Genomic DNA, 20388 nt, shown 5'->3' on the forward strand with positions numbered 1-20388 from the left:
TTCCTAAAAGCTTGAGGTGGACGCGGTGTGTATGAAGTGCTTCTTCCCTGGGAAGACGTGGCGGGGATGGGTACGCATAGTTTGCCGTACAGTAATCACATCTAGCGGGAGACGATCTGGTTTTTCTACTGTTTCTGATGCAGAGGAACCCTTTGCGACGCCATGGCATATTCGCAGGCAGCTTTTCCGCGCAGCCTGAATTGTCTTGCTTATTGAAGATAATCTTTGAAGCACCAGTAAACAGTAGTGCAAGGTTCCTTCAATGTACACTTTTTCAAGAAGAATTATTATTCGACAGTTGCTGCCCCACCGATTCTCGCCTGATCCTGAATGCTTGCGAGGCTGTATTGATCATTTAACCGAGCTTTCTTTTTTTATCTGTAGTGCTTTTTTGCCAAGATTTTTAGTGCTAATTGACAAAACAAATTAACGAAGAAGATGATACATGTGCTGTGTGTGGTAAATATGCAGAAACATTAGAACACCTCATCCTAATATGCAGTGGTATCCATCCTGATGTCGATGCAGGCACAGTCACTCTTCCTGAGGCCTTAGGGTTTAGAGATAACAATAGTCATGTAAGTAAATCTGCGGTGGAAATTAGCAAAAAGTGATTGGAGGATTGGTGGCACAAAAGCAGAGAGGTGACATAAGTTTTAAAGTTTAGGAAGACTTTTTTTAAAGGGAATGGCGAATTGTATTAACAACTTACAACAGGGTAAACAAAAATAAAGAAAAAAAGTGAGCATAGTGGCAACAACCACTGCCCCGTTTCAAAGGGCACGCTCCTACCTTCCATCCATCCATCGTAGCTTGTGAGACAAAGTCTCCCGTAAGGCTCATGCGCAGAGTCGTACAGAGTGGGCAGGGGGCAACTGAATTGAATGGGGAAACAGTAGGCAGGTCGTTTCCAATCCGCTGGGCAGGTTGCCACCTTCCAGGGTAGGCAGGTTGTGATGACGTCGCAAGGGGACGTGACATCTTTCGGCCAATAAAGCATTTTCGTGCAAAATTTCAGTTAGCGATACTCTCTGTGTGGACTGTTTGGGTCGCGTGACTCTAATGATGTCATCAGAGAATTTCGTTAAGGAGAAAGCTGAAATTTTTTTCTGTGCGACGACAACCTTAATGTTACCGCATTACAAAGGAGCATTTAGTACGGTGTTCCTTATGAGATTGTGCAAACGTTATTTTTTCGTAGAAGCACGGAAATTTCCGTATCTATCTCGACGCTCCTCTAGAGAGACCGAGGTGGTGTATTGTTTAGAGTGTTGTTAGTTTTTAATGAATTCACGCTTTGCCTTATTCCACCGCATACAACATTACGCTAAGTGGTATTCTCGCTGTCTGTGCCTCCATCATACATAGTTATGGATACTGCCTACCAATCAACCCTTCGTACATCATTGAAACGAAGGTTTTAAACGCGTAAGCACTCTGCACCGTCATCACTCATTTTCCTTATGAAGCACTTGTCAACCTATATCCTGGCTATGTACGATCTATATCTCAACAAAGGCCGGGCGTGCGGACGCCAGGTTTGCAAGAGAGAATCACTGCGTTTAAATTGGATGAACACAAATGACAGCTGTAGTGACCGGTTGTGGATAAGGTGCAAAACTTTTTCACTTAAAGAGAGGTTGCAGTTTTTATTTTCATTATTATCGGCAATAGTGTTCCTTCCAGATATGTTAAAGTTCATTGTGTTCTCACCTCTCCGTGTTCGCTGTGCGGCAGAGGAACCGGATAGCAAAACATGAAAATAAGTAAGTACAAGTAATATTCTTAATTAAGAACCTTCCGTCCTAATATCTCGTGACTGCCTTTGGTATTAATTCCGGGTCTAAAGGAAAATATCGTTTAATTCCCCACACTGACTGTCATACTTTCTATCAACACTACCACATGGCGGAAATGTAAGCTGTCAAAAAGTGCACAAGGAATACAATAAGAACAAGAACAACGCGAAAATGGCCGGCAAGAGAGAAGTACACAAAACTTTCCCGCAGTTCTTGTTTTCATAATGTCGGACCGCGCTCTTGTGGCAGGAAGGCAGTCGAGCCATTCATGAAAACCTTGCGCTCCGAGTGGCTGTTAAATATGCCATGCAGCGAGAGATGCAAGAAGTTTAACAATATCTTTCTGGGCCCTTTACTGCATCATTTTATTTCCTAATTTTTTCCCCGCAGTGAAAATAATAACACATTTTCACACAGCCTTCTAATGGTACATTCGTTTTCGTTTCAAATACACAAAATAAGTTGTCTTAGATATCGATGATAAAAAAAAACATGCCGCAAGAGCCTGAAATATTCACGAAAACTCGCTATAATACTAAGTTTGGAAATGCATTATCGATATAGTTCTTGTATCTCCCGCACTGCAATATTCGGCGTGAAGTACTTGTTACATGTACTGAGTGTTGCATCTCTCAGTCAAAATCTAAAAAAAAGCTTTCGGCGTAACCATTCTTTGGTTGAGGATCAATTTTAGCTCAGAGATGGCGTTTGGCATGAGTTTGTTGCTAACTACTTTAAGGTAGGTTACATGCCAGGCCCGTTAAGAGCCGATCAGAACTCCGCATATTCTTCGGCACTGCCGAGCAGAAACACACGGTTTTACAACAACTGTACTACGTGCGCCAACCTTTCGGGCCCGAAAGGTTAGGGAGACCTTTTCATATCGCGCGTGGCGCTCGTCTGCTTTTTCTCATCCGCCGTTTAGAAATACCGGCCCTGCCAGTAGAGCTGTTATGAAAGCGTGTTTTGCGGTGCGGCGTTATAGTAAACGCTAGTGACGTTTGTTACGTATGCATTTAGGCAAGCACCAAACACAACCGTGCAAAAAGGAAAACATGCCGCAAGATGTCACTTCTGAGAGAATTTTGGTGCGAAGAACCTAGCAGTCAGGGCAGGACAATTGTTCTGAGATTTCCTTTGAGGGACGTCCCACTTGGTACATTGCGAAAACAACACAGGAATGTTTCAGCTCTGCGATGGAAGAAACATCCTACGTGAAGTGTCGGGTACCTTTCTGACAATGTCTTTGAGCGTGCTGTCTGAAACGCTTGCCTCATTCCTTAATAAAAGTTTCGTCTGGCGCAGAAAAATTACTTTCCCTTACTTCAGACCTGAAGCATGCTTTAGTTTTGAACAATAACATGGGCTCTACGCCATCTGGAGCGGTCTTGTTGGACAGGCTCACATTTGCTTGAGAAGGTACTGCAATGAGTGCTTTAAGTGCTCTGTGCAACATATTGGTTTCAGGACGGTTATCTCATTACAAACACTTTCCAGAGACAGTATTTGAAGATGAACAGCCCGGAATATAATTAAACTTTGCTAAACGTAAAACTTCAAACTAAATTCAGCATTCGTATATATTTTAGTCAGCCGACTTCGGCGTAATTTGTTACGTTTTTCAGAACCACCGCTTCAAAAAAAAAAAAAAACTGTTGTGCTGATAGTGAACGCTGAATATGCTGGCTGCAAGAAAAAAATACTGAAGGCAAGGAATTCGTTTTTTTTCCTCACGGTTATTCCGCGAAACTGCCACCTAGGAAAACTTTCAAGCATAATAGCTAAATATTTGCGGTTTCAGCAAAATTGTTCTAAACTGAGCCCCGAAACCTAAGATATTAATTTGCATGTCGTGTCCGACGTTTTAATGCAAAACTAGAGAAATTAGGACTAAGAAAATGCTGCGGAATTTACCTCTCTTGTAGTATTGCGCCTCACTTATAACCTCTAGATGACTCCCATCATGACGCTTGTTATAATTTTGATATTAACATGAGTGAATGAGAAGAAGAATGACGAGATATCTTCTCAACCTTGCGGTCACGTGCACAACCCTCAGGTTACCGAATTATTCTCGCGTCTTTCACGAGCACAAAACAGTCTAGCAAAGAGTGCAACGGCGCGAAAAGAAAGACTTTGAGAACGTGAATAAAGGCGCAGCGAGACGCAACACGAATTCTGTAGCTCTTAAGCGCAAACTGCATGCGCATCAGATAACCTATTTAGGCGCTGCATACATACGTGTGCCCGAGATATAACCACTCTCATGTTCCCCGTGCACAAAGACAAATGTCCTCTAATGTGGACGAAATATAGTGTTCTGTGGGCTGAAAAACTGCGTGCAGAAACGCTTAATATAAGGCAAGCTGTTTAGACGCTGAAATTTGTGTTGTGAATAGACACCCTCGAGTTTTATTGAAGCTCAGACATAGTATCACTCATTTGGTTATTTTTTTGCAAACATAAGTGCAATAAACTGGATAAAATGTGTTGATGCTTGTCCGTAACAGTTTCATAATTAAGAACAGAATGAATCTGAAAGTGTATGACTGATGCCTTGAAAAAGGTTTGAGTCGAAACGTGGGCGTATAATGATAGAGTAAAAATCGGGTTATGATTCATTGCAGAAGGTGGAACTTTTTCGTTTAGATCTACACCTAAAAAATTCAAAACAGTTAAATTATTTGACAATAATTAGCGCCTGAAGGAAATAAAATGTTAAAGTGCCGTTGTTAGCGCGAATCGCGTTGCCCGTGCATGAATATTTTTGCAATTGCTTTATTAAACATCTTCAAATGTCGAGACACATAAGCGTAATTTTTTTTTGACCAAAGTAATAGTTCAGTTTATCCTTGAACAAAAGTAATTCTAAAAAAAAAGCACTGCTCTTATTGTCAAATGCCAATCGGGAACAGTGACAGGTAGGTCAAAAGCTCACGCGGTTGCCTCCAATGAAGTGCACGACGTAGAAACTGGTTATCTCGTTCAGATCAGTTGAGATTTTCAGATAGATGTCTGCGCAGGAAATCCTCGCTTTGGAAATACTGACTCTGGCAGCGTTTTGTCCTATATTGTCAATTGGCCTCTCCGTGCCTGGAACATCGAGCGCAAGCTGGCAAGCGTATACTACCTCCAGCGAAGTGCTTTATGAACGTGTTAAATGATATGTAACATATGTTGGGCACATTTAAGCGGGCACTTGTGACTCCAAAAACGGTACACCATATGTTACATACCTCACTGGTGGAGACATGGAGCAAAATTGTGGAAGTACCCGCGCTACAGTTAATACATAATGAATTTTATTACAGCTTGAAAGGTTTTGTATTTGGTACCTCGATCACTTAGTGCGAAGAGTTTATCTTGGTTTCTACGCATTATTTTAAGACCTCAAATGCAAGCCCCATGTCCTAATCAGAGGAAGCAGTTAGTACGAACCGACTCTTAACAGAGTAATTTATAACCAAGTCTAAAATTTTTTGAAAAAGCGAGAATTTAGGACGCAGTTCGCGTTATTATTTACGCAACTAATTGCAATCATCTCAGCTACTTACAACAAAGTTACAGATTCGCATGATCGTAGTGTTTTTCCAGCGGCCCATGTTTATAATCAAGTTGAAAATGAAACAAAATCTCGGCATAATACTTTTACAGTGATCAGTGGTAGTTTTTATTATCAAAGCTAAAAAAACAAAATTTTCATATTCGTGAAACATCACTCACACTTGCACGCAGATTTAATGTGATAATGGGTAGAAGCAGGAAAATTCTTACGAGCAACATATCAGGGGATATTGTTTTGCATAACCTTATCGAGTCTGTTTGCACATCAGAATCAACTTTTAGGGCTACTTTTACACCTGCTAACATAAAGCTGTTCACAAGCGTTTGTAAAAAAAGATCAAATATTATGGTACCTTTTTACTTTCATGATTTGCCGTGACATCATGTCTTCCTACTGAACTTGTCGTTTTATAATAGCAGTGCAGTATACTCCACTTGTTACACACTAAATTTAAATGCATACTCCGTATATGAAGAATTAATGTAAACGCGCTAATTACCCCGTAAAGACATAGTGTAGATTGAGAGAGAAAAATAAATAAGAAGAAATAAGCTTCTGCCGCTCGCTCATGTATCGCGGGTGTAATCCCAATTACAAAAATAAATAATATGGCCCTTGGACAAGTAGGATTTTGCCACCGAAAGGTGGAAATAAATGAATAAGGTAATGCTACTACAGCGACCCACAGCCGGGGGAGCGGGCCCGGGTAGACTAGCCTGATCTCCCCTGGGATGTAGCAGAGGGGATGGGCCTAAGGAATAGGATGAACGGTTGTCAGGAAAAGGGTTATGGGAATTGGGATGGGAATGGGGACAGCGAGTTTTGCTCTAATTCTTCAGTTACCTCGACTCCATTACTTTCCTGCCATTACTGGCCTGGAAATACAGGGGAGGCGTCAAGATTGCCCAAAGTTCGGGCCCCCCCTCACGGGATGCCCGACCACCCATTCAACGCAACCCGCTTCGACCTCCGGAGACAGGGGAGCCTAACTCGGGGTCATCTACTTGGGGCCCCTCCACGAGGGAACTTCCTAAAACAGACGTTTGGAGACAGTAAAAATACATGGAGAATTCGGCAGTTTTACTCGCCAGATGAATAAAAAGCGCCTTTATTTTGTTCGTCTCCGCGTAAAATGTGGTAATGTTATTCTATACAGTTGATGCTGATTTACGGTTCCATTCCCGTTAATTCTTGCAGTTACATTGCGTTATAAATGAGCCAAAACATTGTTTATGAAGTGAAGAACAACGATTATTGTATTTGTCTTTTACTTCTGAAGTTAATGCGGCCTTGCCGTGGCGTAGATGGTTCTTCATCAGCTTCTGCGCAACAAAATTTCCTGAAAGCTCAATAACACGATGACATCGTCAGAGTGACGTTACCTGACTTAACCAATCAGTGAGCACCACGAAATATGCAATTCTCTACGAAATTTTCTGATTGGTCGAGATCGGACACGTTACTTTGTAACGTCACAAGTACCTGCCAATCGAACTCTGAACAAACTGCATAACTGCATACTCTTGTTGGAGTGAACTAGAAGAGAGAGTGTGTCAAAAGAAAGCTTCGTTTAGAAGACTGCAAGCTATTAACTATCTAAAAATGAAAGTAAATAAATATTAAACAAATATTATCAAAAAGACGCCGCACAGAGGTGATACGTTGTGACGAAAGAACGTGAAAATAAAAGCGTGCTTTTAGGTTATACGTACCTTCACTTGATAACTTAAGGTTACTCATTTGCGACTTGTTTTCAAACTTGCTACTGGTCCGACTAATGAAAATTTCCTTTTTCCCTCTGGCGGAGCGAATCGGCGCATAGTGCGTGCAATGCCCTAATCAACAATACTGATGGCCAATTAAAGAAACTTCGTGGCACGTATCATTTTGGTTCAAGTAAATAAATTCGTTTGAAGACTGCAGTCTATTAACTATATAAAAATTAAAGCAAACAAATGTTAAACGAAAGGTCCTTAAACTTTAGGTTCACGGAAGTAATCTGCCTACTTAAGTGGTGTTCATACTTGTTCTATTTATACAAAAAATAATCTGTTCAGTGTATGGACTGTATGAGAGGCGATAAAATTTTTTGCTTCCCAGGCATCGTCTCTTATTCGGCTCTAATACATTGTGGTTCACAAGCGTTGCTCGCGATGTTCATTGTGCTCGAGACTGACGTCTGAAGCGCTTTGTTCTCCTGGTGCACAGGTGGCCGTGAATGCTATTAGTCCTCAAATTTCAGCATCATCTCGATAGCCGCTGCTCACCACGCTCTGGAGTGATCCCTGCAGGAATGGTCGGTACATACGCTTTTAGCAAATCATGGTTCAGGTGAATGAAAGAGTACCTCTTTTTTTGCCAATGCAAGGTCTTTGTCTAATCGCTAAAGACAAGAGTGCAATATTAAACTGTGCCCAGTGATATAGCAAACGAGCTTATAGTTGCCATGAGTAAGCTCTTTTCAACGCAAAGTACTTCTGTCGCAGTGTAAGCTCAGAGATAAAACTTACTTTGCGTTTCTTAGTCTCCCTTTTTCGAATGGCAGCATTCAGAATTGAGCCTGAATTTTGATATACATGTCCGAAGGCAGACATGCGCTAATAAAAAATCCTGACCGATTGAAAAAGGCGTAGGCTGTTGGAGGGAAGTATAAAATCAATCGCATATAAAACGCGCGCATACCCAGGTACGAGTTAAATAATGAAGTTTTATATCCATTTCAATGTTAGATTGCCAGTGCAGAACATAATCATGCTGGGAACAGCGCTAACAAAGGACAGAACGAGAACACAACAAAGGCGGTGTGTTATGTTCTCGCTGTGTTAGCGCTGCTCACAACATATGATCGTAAACCAAAAAGAACCACTCTCCACTCTTATGACTCTTCGCAGAACATAAGTATAGATTTAAATGCCATCATTAGAGATTTATTGGTAAGAATTCATCTTTGTACATCGCATTCACCTGCTGTAAGCTGATCGGCTTCCATGATTACAAGTATGATTATTTGCGTCATAAAGGACGGTACCTCTTCCGCCTATATACAGGTGTTTTCAAACATGGTGAGCAATGTTCGGACCATCATGCCGGACTTTGCATTTACAGCTTCATCAGGCAGTGAGGTGAGCTCTACGAATAAGTGATCATATTTCAAAGACAGCTAAGGGTGTCTGTTCGATTCAAATGAATTCACTAAACGATTCACTGGCGTCTAATAAATGCTACTTGTAACAAGGCGCAAAACCGAAACTTGTGATCAAAAGTACCTCTTTGCGGAAATGTCCGGCAATCACTACTAAAATGGTTCCTGTTATCGCATGCTTACAGCCGTGCAAACGCTTACTTCCAATCCCGGTGGCATCCGCAGTGGTGAAAGATTTTCATGGTAAATGTGACCTCTTTAAGCGGTGTTCACTGTTTCACTTCCATTAAAAGTTACATTGTTCTATGCTTCTTGATGAGCGCAGTAGTTGTTTCAGTGTTTACCTTCTAAGGAAGTAAAATTCTACCATTTGATAACTGGCTCTTTTGCTTTTCAGGTCACAAACGCACTTTGCATTTTTATGTTAAGCGCTGCTTATGCGCGAATACTTGCGATAGGTGAGGATGCCTGGATGAACATATCATACGCCTTCGGCGCTCTACCTTTATTGCCTTGTGTTTGGTGTAGTTATTCAAATGTGCTTTTATTGGCGCATGCGGAAGCTGCATGTGTCTACCCGACACAAGTGGCAACACAGCTAGAGTTGGTGCTACTGACAATCGTGACGTGATTTGGAGGTGGGAATATACTTATTTTAATACGGACGCAAGAACACAGTTTGCTTTTTAGACGAAACAAAAATGCATCGCTTGCCCCAGGAAGGCGTTGAAGGGTTGAGAAATCGCCTAGCTACATCCCACATTTCATATACCAAGCTAATCATTTTTATTTAAAAGGGCTAATAAACCACATAATCTATCGCCTGGCTGTACAAGGCCACCTGATATATCAAATGCGTTGTCTTCAGGCAGGCACTCCAATAGGTGGGTGAAGGGAGGGGTTAGGGGCTTGAAAAGGTGAGAGGACAGGAGAAAGAATATCCTTATTCGTATGCAGGAGAGGTAAAAACATAAACATTAAAAACGTAATCAGACGCACATACCTATCTGTTCCTAATCGGTCTGATGAGTAAACCTGCAGAAGGCTTCCGCAATGGGACTTTTGACATTGCGTTGTTCCCTAGTGACCACTTGCAATAAGCATAGCTTAAACAGAATCGTTTGTGCAAACTACTGAGCCTGTTGTTTGTGATAGAGCGTCCTTTTTGTGCTTTCATATTTAGTTTTGACTTCTGGACTGCATAGAAGGCGCACAGATCTCTTTCATTCGAGGATTATTCTTAATTCAAAGCAACACGCGTTTTTCACATCTGCATTAGACGACGTTTAAGCAATGGACAGGGTTACAAGACGAGTCACTTAATGCAAAAAGAAAGGTGAAAAAGATCTCTCCAGAACAATGTGCGAAATGGTGTAAAACTCGCCATGGGATGCCGTCTTATTAGTAATTACAAACAAGTTTTTGACATGTAGATACTGGCGCGTAGCCCTATAGCGTTTTGCTTCTGCTCACAGCCGCCGGCACTCAACTTCATCACTTTTTGAACCGTGATCGACCAGATTATTCTGGATTGATTGCAGCTGCGCCCAACTGCTTCTATGTTATTCAAGATTGTTCTAGGTGGCTTCTGTATTATACCTCTATAGTTCTTGGCCACCATTAAAAGGAGCGCGTGCAGAGAGCAGGGCGATTCTGCTGTTCGAAGACCGCCGCCAGTGCTCTGTTCTTTGTGGGCGAACATCAGCCCAATGAGGAGCTCTTCTCAGCGCCACTTTACTCTGTTCATCATTTGTCCATGGCGGTGCCTCAAGCACGTGACAACTGGTCGACATGATAGACCGTGGTCTCGTCATTGTCCCGAAGATAGAACCTTGTGTCGAATCATCAGCACTGGGTCTGTAGCAGCACCGAGAGCTGAATACCTTTAATGGAGCATTGCACGGGAACTCTCAAGACTGCGTGTACCAGTTTTATTGTGCGGAATTTCTGAACAGGTGGGGCCAACAGACTAAATTTCGATATGTTTTTCTAGCAATCGATGGCCCCGCCACAACATGGTTTCACAAGCATGAGACGTCGTTGAAAACGTGGGATCTATTTAAGAAATCTATCTTGTCGACTTTTATAAGTATCGCCAGCCGTGGAAGGGCTGAGATGCTGCTCCAGTCCATACACTTGCTCCCCATTTTTATAGGTGCTTGCAGAAATAACCAGCATTTCTATATGCGCATAAAAACATTTCAGTAGAACAGCAAGCCGTGTTACTAAACCGATTAGTACAGGAGTTACTTCTTGCAGATGAAGCCCGCCCTGAATCCTCGCTGAATGTGCCCAAACGTTCGTTGACACTTACTGAAGAGCCGTAAACGCTCACAATAGGCACTTCAGCCGAATGCCACAATAGTGCCCACTTTACTTGGACACTACGAAACCTTCAATCGCCTGGCAGCATGCTTTCCGACGAGTCGTAATAGATGAACTATGACGACCGCTGCCATCTTGTCAGCCTCAAGGAGCTACTGGATTGAATTAATTACAGAAGCAAGTGCAGCTCCTGATCAGATGGGGAACCCGGCACAGACGGCCACAGCACAAGTTCCACAGGCAATGACCTACGCCCCCGTGTTTCACAGTGAAATCATCCCATTTGCTATAACCGAGAACCTTACGTTCCGGGAATATAACTCTAAACTAGTCCCACCCGCATCACGAAAATCTACCAAGCACGAAGAAATGCCACCTTGGAGACCGTCTCACAACCGTTTGCTCTGCATTAAATTTTGTGAGGCCGGCTACATTATTGGCACTGCCAGTACAGGCGAATGGGACTTGATGATATATCTTCTGATGTGTCACCACTACGCCTCGGCCTTCTCTCCCATGGAATAAACGTATACCTGCGTCGTGAGTGGCTTGTAGCTGTGCAAGGGTCATGCATTGAAGGTGGCCAGCCACCAAAGGAAAGCTCAAGAATGGTGAGGAGGTCGCTTGCCGAAGAAACGACTGTTGTCTTCCACCGCCGTTGACATAAGACCGCACCACATGTCGTTCGGCGACGTCGCAAATGAAGGGCAGCCAAAAGTGGCGTGACGCTGCCGCACGAAAGGAAAATGACGCGTCACAGCTACACTATCAAAATCCGCCAAAGAAGTGACCCCACACCTGAGACAAACATGGAACTCGGCAGCAAGAACCCCGACCTGGGGCCAGATTCTTGCGTGGTTGACTTTCCGAACAAACGCTTTAGCCGACGCGCCGACCAATCGTGTGAGTCGAAATCAACTAGATGGGAAATCCAACCAGAGGAGACTCTGGATTCTGGAAGTGGTTTTTCCTGGCCATTCAATAAATTCTCAGTTTAAAATTGCAGCGTACTGTGTGTGGAGAGTAGAACATTTTCCTCGTAACGCAAGAATATGACGACCGCTTGAAACTACCTGCAAATGCGCACCACTGCAAGCCACATTATTACAGCATACGCGCGATGCACAGAACGAGTGAATATCAAGGGACATATCCTGCTACCTCCGTAGTGTTTAAACAATACGGTCGCGATGTTTTCTTGGACATGAATCTTCATACCAAACAGCAGGTAATCATCGATGCAAGCTGATCACGTTTCCATATTTCTAAAGCGCTAAAGACGAAGAGAAAAGAAAACGAGGCCAAACAAACATGCCGCTGACTAAGAACTTAACAATGATAATATTGTGTTCACAGGCGTTAAAGAACCAAATGTAGCTCTGGTCGATCAAGCCTTCAGGGTGTATGAACACGCCTCGTATGGATTGATGTTAAGAAAGAAGCTGCAGAAAGGAAGATGCACCCAGTTTTTGTACATAAAGATCGTGTTTCAAGATGCACATTCTGCTAGGCATATTGGCCCTGGTTAGCCAAGGCACTTCTAAGGTATAACTGGAGGCATTCTAAGGCTGTCAAGCAGGGAGTGGTGGCCAGGCGTCTCAAGGCGTCATTGTCTAAATCATGCCCTGTCAAAATTTAGGGTACTTTCAAAACAAAAATTGATCGGCTGAAGGAAGCGGATTTTCCGGGAAGTCACGTTTGTGCTATTATTAAAAAAATGGCTGGGAGAATTGAAGAAAAGGATTATTGCAAATTAGGGAAGCAAACTGCGGCTATCGCATACGTGCACAGGATATCGAAACCTTTTTAAAAGATCAGCCATGAGCATGGGATAAGAGTGGTTTTCAAAGCCGAAGATAGGCTCAAAAGGAATTGCTCAGTGGTCAGCAGACGGTTAAGTAACGACACCAGGAGGGAGTGCAGTCTTCGTCATGAAGTGTCATTTGTGCCCTGCAGAAAAGGGGTAGTTTATAAAAATTTCTCCTTCCTGTAGTAAGACGCACATAGGGCAAACTGGGCGGTGTGTGACATGTGGAAAGGAGCACCTGGATTGTCTGGGAAAACCTCCTACGTCTAATCTTGTTCTGCACTGTCGAGACAGCAGCCGCTGACAACCCGGTTTTAAAGGCACAAGAATGGTATATAAATATCGCAACAAGCATCACATGTGGTGGTCCAAGCATTTTCTATTATTCAAGACGGTGACGTGTGCGTGGCCAATGCTGTGACGACTCTGCACAAAAATGAGATTGCGATCCTGCGATCCTGCGATCTTTGATTCTAAGGCTTGATTGACTACAATAGCGCGCTGTGCAATCTTCATCTTCTATTTTTGTTTTTAAGGGCTGGGGCACGTGCTGACCTTTCACGCTGGTGTCGGTTGAAAATTTTATCGTCTTTTTTTAACTTCAGCAAGTGTTCGTTGATTGTTCTTGTGTTCTGCAGCCTAAAATTTTTTTCCGTTTTGAATAAATCATTCAGTTATTAGCGCCGTGTTTGTCTTGCCTCGTTTTCTTTTGTATTCGTATGTTGCGCTTGTAGAAATATGAAATCGAAGAAAATTTCTGAACTTTTCGACCTCCAGAAGAGATCATGGTTTCGACTTACGAAGAAATTCCTTCGAAGACAACTTTAAAGCATCACGTTGCCCTCTTGTCTCAGATGAACTCATCGCCGCATCCCGCTCAAACGTCATGGTTGCTGCAGTTGCCAAAGCTGCAAAGACTATCGACCACCATCGAGGAAAACATTGAGCTCTTTGTAGACCTAGGAAGATTTTAACAAGGAGGCGTCGCCGGTTTCTGGATTGCCCGAGCTCAAATGATTCTGAAGAAATTTAGCAAAAAATATCTCCAGCTCAAAGAAGAAACGACGATTGCTTCCCTAGACGAAACAGTCGGCGTTTGGTACGCATTCGCAGTCCCTGATCCATCGGAAGAGACTCGCATACACAATACCAGATGTTCTTCTTCGTCATAAACCAGGCGCTATCCCTGCAGAAAAATCACGTATGCACACTTCATGAGCGATGCAGCGATTGGTTTTCGTGTCCTTATAAGAATAATCTATTTCTGAAATATCTTCCCATTGAGAGTAACTATGGTATATCGCTCAGTTCAGTGATAACCAAATCTTTTAAACTGTTAAGAACCTTAATCTAAGCCACCACGGTGGCTCAGTGGTTATGGTGCTCTGCTGCTGACCCAAAAGACACGGATTCGATGCCGGCCGCGTCTGTCAAAATTCGATGAAGGCAAAATTCAAGAGGCCCGTGTACTGTAATATGTCCGTGCACGTTAGAGAACTCCAGGTTGTCGAAATTTCCGGAGCCCTTCACTACGGCGTCCCTCATAGCTTAAGTTGATTTGGGACGTTAAACCACCTTAAACCAAACCAAACTTGATTTTAAGACTAAGTAGAGTAGCGTCGCTCAATTTTATTTGCTAGAGTGCTTCGTAGGTACGTTTTTTCATTAAACGATTTTAGAGTCACGTGAAATGTCCTCAAACTTTTTTGAGGCCTTATACCAGGCTATTAATACCTCTTCAAAAAAATTATAAACCTCCCTCAACATGCATAGGCCCACTTTGTATCTTATCCTGGTGCACATCGAATATGTCATTAACAACTAATTCTGGCGCACACACATCGAATATGTCATTCACAATGCAAACTGTTCTCTTCTTTACATACGCAGAAACTTCCCTCAGGCTCCTCTCCCAGTTCATGTCACTTTTCTGTCAGACATTAATATGGTGTAAGTCAGAATACGGATCATCAATATGGGACCCTGCACAACTGACTTTAATCGATGCTATAGAATCAGTTCAGCATTGGTCAGCTCGCTTCATCCTTTTCAATTATTCTAGCACGGCCTCTGTTTCTTTAATGTAATCTGAACTTGATCTGACCATTATCGCATTTCAAAGAAACATTTCAGTCGTCAGTTTTTTAATAAGACACTAAAACTGGAATTTTTTTTCTTCAGCCCCATCATACGTTTCTCAATGTGTTGATCACCAGCGTAAAGTTGCCATCCCTACTTGCAAAACGAGTGTACTTTTTAACACTTTCTTACCTAAGACCAGCACTTCGTGGAACCACCTCACGCCCCATGTCACCTGCATTAATGAAGCGTCATCCTTCATGCCGCGCATAACCCGTTATATTGTCAAACTAACGTCTGCATCATATTTTTTTGCTTTGTGTCTGTGTCTTTACTACGTATGTATATATATTTTTTTGATTTCACACCCACGCCCTATATAACGCTGTGTTTGCCCTGAGCGCATTGTAATAAATGAATAAATTCCGCCGTTTTTAGCCAAAAATAGCCACTACACCGTACTGCTATCTAGTAAACCATCTTCATCGTGTTAGAGAAAGAGCAAATCTGTTTAATGACCAACCCAGAATTTAGCCTGCTTTGATATAATGCTGACTCGCTAGTCTTTGTTGGAAGGTGTTCGGGAAGACAGGCTGAAAGACCGAGGCCGCACCTATTCTCTATGTTCGTGGCTTTCCTGGCATGTTTTTCTCTTAGACATAACAAGCAGATTATTCTTTGACGTACAGTGCAATAAATAATCTAAAAATAGAACTTTACTTTAGCATTAAACTGGGGTAGCTTACTTCTGCTTAAGACTCCTTAGAAATAAACCTTGTCTCCTTAACCAAGGATGTACCTCAAATTAACGACAAGAAAACAAGTTGCTTCCATATCTTTATTTCAGTGCATTTCTGCTGAATAAAGTTTTAAATGACAGCATCATACGTGTCATAGATAATTGACCATCTGCATTGAGTGCATAGACCGAAGTTTGATGTCGTGGCATAAGTTATTTAACTCTTGCGCTACATATGTCTTCATAACAGGATCTGAGCTATTGCGCCGGTCTTAAATTGCTTAATATGTTGCCTTGCTTCTGATCTGTGAAATTCTCAATGCGCTTGCATATTTCGTTGCCAATGTTTTTTATTATTTTTAAGATGGTTCTTTCTTTTTATGACAAACACTCACGTAGATGTATCAACTTCTTGCACTTGCGTTCATATTTATTTATCAGAAAGGGAAATCTTATGTCAGGTAAATCCCTACAATGATTTGAAAGTTTCCTCCAGGAATTGACCGTGTGCAAAACTTAAAATACAGTTTACGTTAAAAAGATAACCGACTTGTTTCTTCGGAAAGTGAAAAGCTTTTCTTAGGCAGCGAGCAAAGAATATGGGCACTAGAAATTTTTTTTGTACATCAGTCAAGTACCTCTTCCCATGGCATCGAATCACCTTGTGTGTAAACGAATTTGCGAAATGCCTAGCTAAACCCGTTTGAACATTAATACCCTAGGCTCTTTAAGCAGGCGATTCTCGTGACACGGAATAGATGCCAGGATCAGTCCAGAGTGATCCGACAAAAAACTTTATGGCATTTCACTTTTTGACGCTTTGAGGTTTATTAAAGGACAGAATATAATTATGGTGCTGATTTTTAATGCTCAGCTGGTCATAGTCGTGTTGTAAAATACTACTCAGTTTTAGCCAGATGCTAAAATTTCAGCGCAGCAGGCAGATTAATCAAGAACGAACAAGGAAAAGACGGCTAGAGTGGCTCTACTAAAACAGGTACAGCTTTCCTGATTTTTAATAATATAGCGCGAGCGTCGACCCAACTGCTGGTAAGCGCCTTATGACGGCGATAAGCGTGCGACTTGGCGAGAGTTCGCGCACGCGCGCGAAGGGAGTGCTTCGTCTGCTACGCTGTTTCGATCACGAGAGCACATGCCTTGCCTCAATACATAATCGCGAAGAACAGGCGGTCAGTAGAGCACATGTTCATGACTAAGATGTGACACTGAGACGAGCTTTCTCTCTTTTTTACCTATTAAAGGAGGATACGCTGGTGAAGCATAGTTAAGGAAAATGAAAGGAAGGAAATAAAGCAGCACGTGGAAACAATTGCCTGGAATGCAAACCGTCTGATTTGTGCAGCTCTCTTGATGTGGGAACACAATAAATGAAGCATTAACCAGCGGTTTAATCAGTCTCTCAGTGTCTAGGCGGTATAAAACTGCTTATCAAAATCAGATCGTCTGCAATGGTTTCCACGTGCTGCTGTAATTATTTCCTTTTATTTTTTCTTATATTAATGTGCTTCGCCAGCGCCGCCTCGAATAATAGGGGGAAAAGAGGAAAAGCACGTGTCAGTGTCAAATCTTAGTCAAGCACAAGTGCTCTACGGCCCGCCGGTGTTTTAAGAACAGATATTGAGGCAGGGCGTGTGTCCTCGTGATCGGAACAGCGTAGCCGATGACGTTCTCCATTGGTAAGCGTACGCGAACTCTCGCCGTGTTGCACGCTTATCGTCGTTATAAGGCGCTGACCGGCAGTTTGGTTGACGCTCGCGCTACATAATTAAAAATAAGGAAGGCTGTGCGGTCTTTGTCAAAAGCATACAGCAAAATGGGTCTACCTCTGAGCTCTGCAGTGAGTCTCCTCTTGCATACACAGAGACTGTAATCTCACGAAGGCAGGAGGAGTTTAAGTCCTAAACGCTCCCAAGCTTAGGACTGACAAATATAGTAGAGACCAAACCCCTTGGGCAGTATATTTTTGACGAAGACTGCATAGTTGCCACAAATCATCCAAAAGGCACCACGTTGAGTTTATAACTTTGCCACTGGATTAACGGCAGGAAATATCAAAGCGGTCGTTAGCTTCAGAGATCCACTTTTTTAAATGTCATTCTTTGTGCTCAAATGTTTCAGATTCTGGACCGCTGAAAATTTCTTTGCACTTAATTGGCTTGAAATAATCTACTGACGTTACCGTTTAAATTTCTTGCTTTTTTTCTCTGGTAGGTTCGGGATAATTGGTCATTGATTTCAACAATTAAACCATGATGTGCTATATTTCGAGGCTCTGAATGACTTAGTTTCCTCTGCTGATAAGTTAGACAGCATATATTTAGAGAGTTTCCGGATTTCAGATGGCTGAGAAAACCAAATTCTCTCTTTTTTCTAGGTTCACACGTTTTGAGACCTGACGGGGTTACATCTCATGTTTTGAAGAAGCAAAAACTGGAGAGGCAGTTCATATCCCCATTGGACTGGATTACCAGCTACACGAAAGAGCTATCGCAGAACAATTTCTCTGAATTTTTGAACTTACTTTTTACAGATTTTCAAAGTGAATCAAACGAAACAAACGTTCAAAGCCTTTTTCATATTTTTGACACCAACTCTGACGGAAAAATATCTTCATCAGAGTCACACAGAATGTGGCAAGACTGGGTGGAAGTGGTACTTTGCCCAAAGTATGCCATTATAATTGTCGATGTGCAAAATGATTTTATTGATGGAAGCCTGTCTGTCAGAAACGTATCCGACAATCAACACCCTGAGTGCATTGTTCCTGTAATTAACAGCATTTTATACAACCTTCAGTGGGACCTGGTTGTATATACGCAAGATTGGCATCCCGAAAATCATATTTCATTTTTCGAGAACAAAGACAACCGCACGTTTCATAATAGCAGCAATTTAACCCGTGATGAGGCTAAGGTATTTGACACAGTGGTGTTTCAAAGCAACAGGATTCAGTCTGGTGCTATGATGCAAACTCTATGGCCCAGACACTGCGTGCAGAATACCTGGGGGGCAGAACTACACAAGGATTTGATGGTCATTAATGGTTCTATAACAATACGCAAAGGAATGGACCCAGATGTGGATAGTTACTCTGCATTCTGGGATAACCAAAAACTCAACCAGACCGCACTTCATGCTGAACTAAAGGCCCGAAACATAACTGACGTTTTAATCTGTGGAATAGCATATGACGTCTGCGTGAAGTCTACTGCACTAGATGCTATAGAGCTAGGGTTCCGGACCATACTAATGGATGACGCATCCGTTGGTACTAGTTCAAAAAATACAATGGCAGCGAAGTCTTTACTGCAAGAAAAAAACTGCATTTTTGTGAACAGCTCAGACGTAAAGGAATTGCTGACGGGAGAATCAAGGCCGCTGCAGCTGGGGCTCCAGCTTGCAAAGTCCATAGCCAGCAATGCGTCGTTTTCGAAACTGAGAAGGTGATTTTCCTCGTTATACAACATTGCGGCTGTATATTGTATATTTCGTTTTCGTCTGTTTCGATTTGTATTCACTCTGCAAAGATATTTCGAATATTCGCACACCCCTAAAAGAAATGTTATTATTGTATAAAAAGTTAAAAAAGGGCATTAAGAATATTTACAACTCATACGGGCGCTCTTCGATCACAGAGCTCCTGAAGTGAAGTGAGTTGTCATCCGTGATGCAATGGCAATACATGGCGCCTAAAAATTTTCTTTAAGCTTATAAACGTTCACTGCAAAATTGAAACATAGCGCAACGTCACTTTTTCAGCATGTTTTGCTACACGACAACGATTTTCACTGACAATAACGCAAAAATTACTAAAAGAAATTACTCTCATTTTTAGTTTTTTTTTCTTGAAATATTAATGACTGCAATAATCTAGCTTACCAACGACATTGTAACCCAAGGAAAACTGACATTATTTGAGTCGCACTTGTCATATTGTAGCGAGTGATTACATTGTGTGCTCTCATTCTAGCATTCAGTGTGTTTGTCGCATTATGCTATTGCTCGTCTTTGCATATAACGAGTGACCTCATTTGTCTTTTGTTATGTACCGCTGCATATTGTACATATCGTTATCTATTTGATTTTGTATGGCTGTATTTTGTATATTTCATTTTCTTTTATTTCAAATTGTACCCATCCTGCAAATATCCTAGAAACAAGACTGCAGAGTTAAGAAATAAATGAATGATTGTCTTCACAAAATACATGCAACCAGCTTGGTGACTGGTGTCTTTGGCGCTTGGCTCCTGGTGCAAGGTCACGTGCTTGATCCCAACCGCAGCCCATGTATTCAATAGACACAAAATTCAAAACCTTCCGGGTGCTGTGCAATGTGAGCGCGCGACGACGAAACCTGGATGGCCGAAATTGTTTGGCAACCATCCTCTACATTACACAGAATGTGTCGCTTTGTGTTGTGAACTCCGCAATTCTACTAAGAAATGTTCGGAGACTCTAATATTGAAAATATTTATACGCTTCTGAGCCGCGACTATCATACGCGTCCAGATGTGAGAAAGTCCGCCACTTAAAGTAGCAAGAACAAACCGGTGTCTTAAACAGGACGGGTTCTCCGTTCAGCACTGGCAGTTCATTTTCTTAGAATCATCTTCTGTGTCTTCAAGGCCGAGAACGTTGTCGCCGCTCTATGGCATGACAGAAACAATTGCGTGTACTCAATCGTAGCTACGCTCATGCTGCACGATCATTATTGTAGGGAAAACAAATCCCCACTCTCATTACCGAACCGGGGTCATGATGTATCCCCTGGAGATATGTGGAACTTGGTTCGTTCCACCCGGCTGCATTTCTGGAGTCTCACAAAGCTGGGCTGAAAGTGAGTCTTATGAATCTTTTTACCTCTCGGGTATTATTTTGAGCTATGAAAGGCGTAAAAAAGGCAGATTTTTA

The 20388-nt window shown here is 42.2% G+C and overlaps 1 protein-coding gene across 1 annotated transcript in view; it reads left to right on the top strand.

The window, feature by feature from the left end:
- Positions 1–19518, top strand: part of LOC144130233 (uncharacterized) — a 41958-nt gene extending 22440 nt beyond the window's left edge. Inside the window, exons 2-4 of the mRNA XM_077664209.1 lie at positions 7573–7660; positions 8904–8964; positions 17852–19518. Of these exons, the coding sequence (XP_077520335.1) occupies positions 7583–7660; positions 8904–8964; positions 17852–18924 (1212 nt within the window). The 5' untranslated portion in view covers positions 7573–7582 and the 3' untranslated portion in view covers positions 18925–19518. The remainder of the gene's footprint in view (positions 1–7572; positions 7661–8903; positions 8965–17851) is intronic.
- Positions 19519–20388: the final 870 nt, after the last annotated feature.

This window comes from Amblyomma americanum, chromosome 4 (genome assembly GCF_052857255.1).
Source record: "Amblyomma americanum isolate KBUSLIRL-KWMA chromosome 4, ASM5285725v1, whole genome shotgun sequence".
In the NCBI taxonomy this organism is placed as follows: Eukaryota; Metazoa; Arthropoda; class Arachnida; order Ixodida; family Ixodidae; genus Amblyomma; species Amblyomma americanum.